This window comes from Triticum aestivum, chromosome 2D (assembly GCF_018294505.1).
Source record: "Triticum aestivum cultivar Chinese Spring chromosome 2D, IWGSC CS RefSeq v2.1, whole genome shotgun sequence".
NCBI lineage: Eukaryota > Viridiplantae > Streptophyta > Magnoliopsida > Poales > Poaceae > Triticum > Triticum aestivum.
Window position 1 is genome coordinate 165235661 of NC_057799.1, and position 9606 is coordinate 165245266.

Below are 9606 nucleotides of genomic sequence, written 5' to 3' on the forward strand. Positions count from 1 at the left end.
GCGGCGCGGGACGGGAGGCGACGGCGACCTGCAGGGCGGCGGGGGCGGCGGGTGGCGAGGTGGTGGGTGGCAGAGAGGGACGGCGGTGGCGGGGTACTTATAGGGGGGTCGGGGCGAGGCCGACTTGGGGGAGGGGGCGGCGTGGCTCGGGCGGACTCCGGCGAGTCCGTCTCGCGCACGGGAGGGGAGGCGGCGGTGCTAGGCGGGCCGGCCTGCTCGGCTGGGCTTCGGCCCAGTCGGGCGGGAAACTTTTTTTTTAAACAAATTTTGCCGGAAAATTCCTAGAAAGTAAAATATAAATATAAATATACCAAAACAAATTTTCACCGTCTAAATAGAATATTTAGAACAAGGTGAACATTTTCTTGGCCCTAAAATGCAATTTTGAAAAATGCAAATTTTTCTATTTCAAAAAAATTGCAATTCAAATAAAATTATTTATTAGATTTTAATATTTTTCCTATAATATTTCATTTATGTTGGAGAAGTCGTATTATCTCCTCTCATATATTTTAATATGAAATATTTTCGGAGAGAAAAATAATTAAAACCAAAGTGATCCTTGTTTCGATATTTGATAAAATTTAAATATGAAAAACGTGAAATCCCCAACTCTCTCCGTGGGTCCTTGAGTTGCTTAGAATTTCAAGGATCGCGAAATGAAATGCGATAAAATATGATATGCATGAATGACCTATGTATAACATTCCAAATTGAAAGAGTTTCGAAGTGAACCGGGTAGTCATCGGGTCGCCGGAAGGGGTTCCGGACACCCCCGGTAAGTGTATGTGCCTAATGGGCCAAAGGGGGAGACACTAGCCCACTAGGGGGCTGGCGCTCCCCTCTCCTTGGTTGGCCGGCCCTAGGGGAAGGAAAAGGGAGGGGTGGCCCCTCCTGCCTTTCCTTCCTCGTGAGAGAAAGGAAAGGGGGGCTCCTCCCCCTGCCTTCCTCCCGCACCCAAATAAGGAAAGGGGCGCGGCTTGGGGAATACCCCAAGTAAGATTCGGCCCTACTTGGGGCGCCCCTTGGCCTCTCCCCTCTCCCTGACCTATATCTATGTGGGAGGGGGCGCCACACATAACCATGACAATCTCTTAGCCGTGTGCGGCGCCCCCCCTCCCTCCACCGTTTACACCCCCGGACATATTTTCTTAGTGCTTAGGCGAAGCCCTGCGGAGATAGCATCACCATCACCGTCACCATGTCGTCGTTCTGCCGGAACTCATCCACTACCTCGCCGTCTTGCTGTATCAAGAAGGCATCGACATCACCGAGCTGAACATGTGCTGAACGCAGAGGTGCCGTGCGTTCGGTACTCGATTGGTTGGATCACGAACAAGTTCGACTACATCAACCATGTTACTAAACGCTTCCGCTTACGGTCTACGAGGGTACGTAGACACACTCTCCCCTCTCGTTGCTATGAATCTCCTTGATAAATCTTGCGTGTGCGTAGAATTTTTTTGTTTTCCATGCAACGTTTCACAATAGCCAGGCCAAGCTATGTAAACGGTACCTACACACAAAGAACAAATATTTGCAACCCGACGCGTAAGAGGGGTTATCAATCCCTCCTCGGGTAAAAGATAGATTAGTTTGTATGATTTTGGATGAATAGCTCTCGCAATAACACAAAATAAAATAAATAAATAGTGTAGCAAAGTATTTTTGGGTTTTGGGAATAATAAATCTGAAAACAAAAGCGAAATAAAATAGATCGGAAAGCAATATGATAAAAGAATAGACCCCGGGGCCGTAGATTTCACTAGTGGCTTCTCTTGAGAAAATAGCAAACGGTGGGTAAACAATTACTGTTGGGCAATTGATAGAAGATCAAATAATTATGATGATATCGAGGCAATGATCAATATATAGGCATCATGTCCAAGATTAGTAGACTAAAACGATTCTGCATCTACTACTATTACTCCACACATCGACCGCTATCCAACATGCATCTAGTGTATTAAGTTCATGGAGAACCGGAGTAATGCAGTAAGAACGGTGACATGATGTAGACAAGATCTATTCATGTAGGAATAGACCCCATCTTGTTATCCTTAATAGTAACAATACATGCGTGCCTCGCTGCCCCTTCTGTCACTGGGAGAGGACACGGCAAGATCGAACCCATCACAAAGCACCTCTTCCCATGGCAAGAAAAATCGATCTAGTTGGCCTAACTAAACCAAAGATTCGAAGAAGAAATATGAGGCTATAAGTAATCATGCATATAAGAGATCAAAGAAAACTCAAATAACTTTCATGGATATAGACCTGATCATAAACTAAAACTTCATCAGATCCCAACAAACACACCGCAAAAAGTCATTACATCAAATAGATCTCCAAGAGACCATTGTATTGAGAATCAGAAGAGAGAGAGAAAGTCATCTAGCTACTTCTTACGGACCCATAGGTCTATGGTGGACTACTCACGCATCATCGGAGAGGCACCAATGAGGATGATGAACCCCTCCGTGATGGTGTAGATTGGATCCCGTGGCTCTGGAACTTGCGGCGGCTGGAATTGTGTTTTTACATCTCCCCTAGGGTTTTTGGAATATTTGGGAAGTTATAGGGCGAAGAAGCGGTGCAGGGGGTCTCCGTGGGGATCACAACCCCCCTGGGCACGTCCTGGTGTGTTGTGCCCCCCACGGGCCTCCCCTCTGGTTCTTTCTTGGCCCCCAAGGTGTCTTCTGGTCCAAAAAATCTGCAAAAAGTTTCGTGGCATTTGGAGCCCGTTTGGTACTGATATTCTGCGAAGTGAAAAACAAGCAAAAAACAACAACTATCACTAGGCAATAGGTTAGTCCCAAAAAATGATATAAAGTTGCTATAAAATGATTGTAAAACATCCAAGAATGATAATATAACAACATGGAACAATAAAAAATTATAGATATGTTGGAGACGTATCAAACTAACCTAATCATATTTTGTAGCCATGTTAAACATTGATTAAGTTTGTTGATTTGTTACCCACACAAAAAAGTTTGTTGATTTGCTACCCACAAAATAAAGTTTGTTGATTTGTTTGTGTTTCTCTCTATGGTTAAAGGGTTTTGAAGTTTTGATCAACACCCGCTTTTGTTGTCGTGTTTGCTTCATATTCGCTATGTGTTCGTTTCCAGTAGTATATGTTTCCATATTCATTTCCATGGTTTTTGTACTCATTTAAGATTTCGCTACATATATATAAAAACAATTGTGGTAGAAGCGATTTCGTCTGGTTCCGCTCCATTTTCATCCCTACCCGCACGCCCACGGCCTCGCCCCTTCCTCGACGTTAACTGCATGGGGGCTCCTCTCACGAGCGGTGGCCCCTCCCCATGATGCGGCATTCCCCCATGATGCCTACTCCCTGATGACATTCAAAAGAAACATGGAAGGGGAAAGAGAAGAAGAAGACAATGCGGATGTTGGTGGCGAAGGAGGAGACAAGAAGACAAGAAAAGGGGGCAGGAGCGTTGGCGATCCGCTGGATGGTGGGATAGACCAATCAGAATGGATCAATTCGACCAAGCGGAATTGCCCAGCTACTAGTGGCGGGTACTTTCCAGGGTCCTCCGCAGCTATTTTTATTTGCCAACTTTGCTATTATTTAGTAAAAATTTCTCTATCCTCCGCCTATGGGAAAATTCCAGTTATATGTACCATTTGTAAGCACTTCAAAAAAATTAATCTGAAGTTGTTCAAACAAATTCTACATCTAACATGCTTCATTATAAGTATTAATGTCAAAATTATGTTTTCTAGGTTAATTATATTATTTAGGCATTAAAATGGATTCTAGGTATTTAATGCGTATAATTAAAATTTGAACTACAAACACATGAAAAAAATGCCCAAATTTGATTGAAAAAACACATTTTAGTTCTTTAGTTTATTTGAGGGTCGTATCCAAGTCTTTTTAATCCAAACATTCGAGAGGGAAGACTCAAACACCTACTTGGAGTTCTTGTTTTTGGATTTCGAAAACAGTAAATGAAGTGAGAACAAGATGGAACTTGACATGGTGTCATGATATGGTCTATAGAGGTTGTGGTTAAAATTTGAAAAGTTTCACAAAAGTTGTAATATACACTAATTATAAACCGAAACATCTCCATTAAGGATCGTGGTTTTCAAAGAGAAAGCGTGTAGTTTGAAGGCGAAGTCATAGTTGCTTCATCATTTCACCTTCAAACTTTTTCTGCATTCAACATACACCATAACTCATTCATGTCAAAAGTTGGCATTATTTCGAGTTTGTTTGCTATTTATAAGGCAATAAATGAATTTCTAAGTATGATTCTTCTTTGTAGATGCTCACGTTTCTAAGCGACATACTCCCTCCGTTTTTATTTACTCTGCATATTAGATTTGACTGAAGTCAAACTTTATAAAGTTTCAGCAAGTTTATAAAAAATATGAACATTTACAATGAAAAATCTATATGATGTGAAAGTATATTCAATAATGAATCTAATGGTATTTGATTTGTTATTGTATATGTTAATATTTTTGTCTATAAACTTTGTCAAAATTTATAATGTTTGACTTTGACCAAAGCTAATATGCAGAGTAAATAAAAATGAAGGAGGTACATCACAAATTTTCCATACAACACCCTCTAGAGCTCCTATCAAGATATCGTGTGAAATTTCATGATTTCCAGACCTGATTTATGTACACTTTTTAAATTAAAAAATAACATACATCCATTAAATGCCTAGAAATCAAATTTAATGTCCTGCAAATAAAAAAATAAACTAAATGGTGTCAAACTATTACATGATACTTCCAGTAATGTGCCTTTAATATATAAATATTCCGGACCATAACCATAAATATAAAACACTAAACCTTATAAAATTATAAAAGGACAGAAAAATACCAGGCCCTAGAAAAAGCCCATCACTCCTACTTCAAATACCAGCAGCGGGCGTGATAAAAAGCCTGTTAATGTTAATTTTACCAACAGGTAATCTGGGCCGATATTCTTTCGAAAAAGGTTTTCGCCCCGCTTTATGTATAAAGCAATGATCAATAGCATCCGGTACAAACACACGCCCCCACAACACACACACACCCCCAAGGCAGGATACATAGGCGCTGAGCACAGCAACACCATTCCTAACACTACAAGAGCACATGGGGCTACAGCCGTGAACACGCCACCGCGAAGAAGTGAGGCAGCATATGACGAACCGTGGGTTCCAAGGCGGCGCCTTCAGGAAGGATACGCCATCCGAACGCCGCCACCGCCCGATCCAAGGATCACAATTTCCCCTGGAGCAACACGACGGGCAATGAGAGCCGCGGCAACGCCTTTAAGAAGGGAACGAGCTTCGCCGCCGCCGGCCTGTCCGAAGATAGAGCATGTTTTCACCCCGGCCACACTCATGCCATCGAACGCCACACACCGGCTACCACGCCGCCCACATAGTCGTGGCAACCAAGCAGCACCGAGCCACGAGCTCTGCCTATGAGCACCGGAGAACCACCACCAGGGCTGCCGCCCCGGTATCCAAGACCTTGACACCATCCCATCCAAGCCGCACCGCTATCCAACCAAAGATACGAGCAGAAAGGACCCACCTTTCGCACCCCTGGGCAGCCCCCAGTGCCGAGACCCAAAAGGCCGGCCAAAACTGGCCTCCATCGACCCGTCCTGCGCGGCCGGGCACGAGACAAGCTCGGTCCTGCCGTCGGACGCGAGACGAGCATGGTCCTGCTGTCGGGTGCGGGAGAGTGATGAACCACAGCTGGGGGAGGGCCCACCCTTCAATGAAGATAGCAGCCAGACGACGAGGAGATGGATCGAAGGTCGAAGCGAGCCGCCTAGAGACGCGCCGACGCGTAAATCCAGCCGACCCGCTGAGCTGTCGTGATGCCGGCGCGGCGAATGGAAGCCACCACTCTCCGAGGGCCGAGCCACCTCGCCACCGCCGCCCACAGCCGGAGCAACAACTACGCCGGGCCGATGCCCCAACCCGCTCCGCCTGCCAGAAAACACCAGATTCGGCCGGCATGCACCGCCACCAAGCCGCTGAAGCGCCGGTCACCTCACTGCCAGCACTGCCGCCCGACGCCCAGGAACGCCAGGCCGAGGTGCCCTCAGCCCGCGCCGCTCGCCTGCCACCGACCAGAGAGGTCGCCCGAGCCAGATCTGGGCCGGGGATACCCACCGCCGCCACCACGCGTGGGGCACGCCCTGCTGCACCCCGACGTGCAGCTGCCCACGCTACCGCACCAGGACGGCCCCGACCGGCCACCCCTACCGCCGACGCACCACGCCGCCCTGCAGAGCCGCACACCTCCGCACGATGCAGCTGCCCCGCGCCAGCCCACCGTGAGGACTGGGAAAGAGGCCCCGCCGCCACCAACGCCGGCCGGGCCGACTGCAGCAAGGGAGGAGGAGGGAAGGGGGGTAGGGGCCGGAGGCGCTAGGGTTCGTCTCCCCGCTCGCGGGAGCGGGCGAGACGAAGGGGTTTCCGACAACCATCTGGGCCGATATTACCACTCGTAAGTGGCTAGAATGCATGTCCATCACTTGTAAGCTTCCACCGCAAAAAAAAATCCTTTGTTTAAAAAACCATAGAAATAGTTCTACAGTAGTGATTACCAGGGGCGTAGCCAAGCAAGGCTATCAGGGCCACGGCATGGGTTATGAGGCTAGATTGTTTCGTTCACTGTAGGGAAACGATGTTTAACACTATAGCTAGTGATTGACATAGGGCTTGTCATGCTATGACACTGACGATTAGATCAAATAGATGGATTGAGATGTTATAAAAATATTGTCACTTAAGATTAGAATCTATGTAATGAGCATAGCGAGCTGCTCGTGAAACTCGTTAGCTTAATTATTAAACTTGTTAAATCTAACGAGCTGAAATCAACTATCAACTCTGTTCATCAAGAAGACCACGAGCTTTTGGTCCACCTAGTAGCAGTAGGTCGAAATGTACTCCTCTGCGCGTTTCCATTTCACAGGCATGATAAAAGCTGGAGGCTGTGTGCATGTGCTGAAAGCCTGAAACAGTTCTTTTCCCGCGTTCCTGTTTCCTCGTGATCCCTACAGTGCGTGAAAGCCTGGCACGACGCTAGCATCCTACGGCGATTTTTCATCTAGGTTTCTTCGAAATTCCTCTGTCGTACGCGCCTCCCCTACATGCCATGGAAGACACAAGCACCGTCGCGCGCGTGTACGGGCAGGCATGCAGATGCAGTCATTCTCTCGTATCGGTAACATCTCAAAGTCGTTACACAAGGAGACAACTGACGCGTCATCTGCACAGCGTAGACGTCGAGCACGAGAGGGCCGACGGGTTAGCTGTCTCTGTTCTTGTCCTGATCAGCGAGTCACTCTCGCCATCGGAGGATGATGCTTACTCTAATCGTAACCAGGAGTATTAAACACAACGGCGCCGGTCCGTGCGGCCAAAATTAGGCTCGTCTGTCACCTCACCTCCCTATCCGAAACACAGTCACGGTCTCTGAACACACGGCTACGATGGAAGCGTGCCAAAAATCGCAGATTATGCCTGAACCTTGAGAATGAATGATCGATGGAGCCTATACGATTATATCATGAACTTCTAATAATTACGGGCCAAAAAAGCAAAGGTGCTGCAAGATTAATCAAGAATCATGGCGTTTTTGCTCGGCAACGGCGGCGTGCTCGTCTTCCGTCGGCTCCCACGACGATGCTGTGAGCAACGAGAGGTCCTTCCACCCGAGCTTGAGGCACCCGTCCTCCTCCGCCAGCGTGTAGCCCTTCCACGGGTACATGCCGATCAGCAGCCTGGCCTGCGCGGCGGGGCTCCCGGCGAGGGACACGGGCCGGAACCCTGCGCGGCGCAGCTCGTCGCCCCACCGCTCCACCCGCACCTCGCCCGTCCGCTTCGGGCCCCCGACGGCCACGATGTTCCGTATCTCCGCGCCCAGGAGCTGCCGCTCCACCGCGTGCCGCTCCTCCTCCGCGGCGCCCGCGCCGTCGCGCAGCGCGTCGAACAGCGCCGAGTAGTAGTGCAGCGCCTCAACGAACCGGCCCAGGAAGTCGCCGCTGTGCCCCAGGTCCTGCTCCACGATCGTGATCAGCTTCGGCCGCAGGCTCTTGAGCAGCCGCACCGTGCCGACGTCGGAGCCCGTCACGTCGTAGAGGCAGTGGTGCATCCAGTGCACGACGGTGGCCTCCCTGTGGCGGTGGCGCGGGCCGAGGAGGGCGGTGGTGTCTGCGACGTGCCCGATCTTCCCCTCGATGGGCTGGAACTCGAAGGGCAGCCCGAGCGACGCCGCGAAGTCGGCGAGGCGGCGGCCGGTGGCCTCGAGGACGTCGAGCGAGGCGCCGAGCCCGGTGACCCGGAGCGAGAGCGGCCTGCGGGGGCGGGACGCGAGCATGTGGAACAGCCCCGGCCACTGCAGCCCCTGCATGATGTCGAGGTCGATGACGTGGACGTGGTCCTCGCCGTCGAGCGCCTGCAGGATGGCCTTGTTGGCCGTGAAGTGCGAGAACTTGACGAGCGGGGAGAGCGCGTTGTACGCCTGGAACGCCGAGGAGATGCGGCGGCTCTGCGCGGCCGCGAGCGGGCGGAGCGCGAGCGGCGAGTAGGCGCCCAGGTACGAGCTGAGCACGCGCGCGCACAGCGCGTCGCCGAAGTAGGCCGCGACGCGCTCCGGGGACGACCCGAACGGGGACGCCAGCTCGGCGACCTCCTGCAGCATGTCCCGCGCCTCCGGCAGCTGGTCCATGGCAACCGCCTCCGCGCACCTGAGCAGCAGCCTCAGCAGCCGCAGCCCGCGCGTCTCCGGCGCCTCCGCCACCCGCTCCCCCTCCTCCCCCGCGGCCGCCGCCAGCCCCTGCTCGGAGGCGGAGCCATGCAGCTGCAGCCGCTTCCCGCGCGCCTTCTCCTCGTCGTCGGGCATCGACGCCGCCCGCTTGGCCTTCATCGCGTCGGTGGCGGGCGCGCGCGACAGGACGCCCTGGATCATCACGACAGAGGCCAATAATTTCAGGTGAGGCCGAGCGAGCGAAGAGTCGGTCAGTGGCAACTCACTGATAAACTCAGGGATAACTCATAACTGCGATGACTTGGTAGAGCATGGCAGGGGGCTGGCGCGCGCGCGCGTGCGTGGGAGCAAAGGCGCGCGGCCGTCTGCGCTTGTCGATTTGCTGGGACTTGGTGGCGTCCCGTAGCGGGCGGCGCCCAGGCAGAGGGAATCAAAGGGCGGGGCCGCGCCAGGGCGACCGCTTGTCTCCACTCCGGGGCCGGTAGAAAAGAAATTGCGGGCGTGGCGCGAGCGCGATACCGGCGCGGGCAGGACGTGGGTTGATTGGGCCGGTGCGATCATTTGATGGGGGACGGGACGCCACGCCACGCCGTACGCGAACAGGGCGGGGGCTCGGAGACCGAACAAGAGCTTCCCTCGGATACCAGTGATGCTGGTGGGACGTTTATGGTTAGGCAGACGAGCTTCCTGCTCATCAACGGGGACGGCTTCGGCTCAGGCGCAACTCTGCAGGAGCAGCCCTACACAGTAGTGGCACCCGTGTGGTGACGCCACTGGCCCAGCAGCCTCGGCCACGGGTGGTAGAGACAACAGGGGTACACGGGTACC

General features: G+C 51.5%; 1 protein-coding gene across 2 annotated transcripts; it reads right to left on the bottom strand.

Annotated features, from left to right (window-relative positions):
• Positions 1–7485: 7485 nt before the first annotated feature.
• Positions 7486–9318, bottom strand: LOC123052377 (scarecrow-like protein 23). 2 transcript variants are annotated; one of them, XM_044475523.1, is made up of 2 exons: positions 9071–9318; positions 7486–8970 (listed from the first exon to the last, which is right to left on the bottom strand). In XM_044475523.1, the coding sequence occupies exons 1-2, from the start codon at positions 9089–9091 to the stop codon at positions 7630–7632; spliced, it is 1362 nt and encodes a 453-aa protein (XP_044331458.1). In that variant the 5' UTR covers positions 9092–9318; the 3' UTR covers positions 7486–7629. The 2 variants fall into 2 exon arrangements, with proteins under 2 accessions (XP_044331458.1, XP_044331459.1); XM_044475524.1 differs by having other exon boundaries at positions 9045–9318.
• Between the last annotated feature and the right edge of the window lie 288 nt (positions 9319–9606).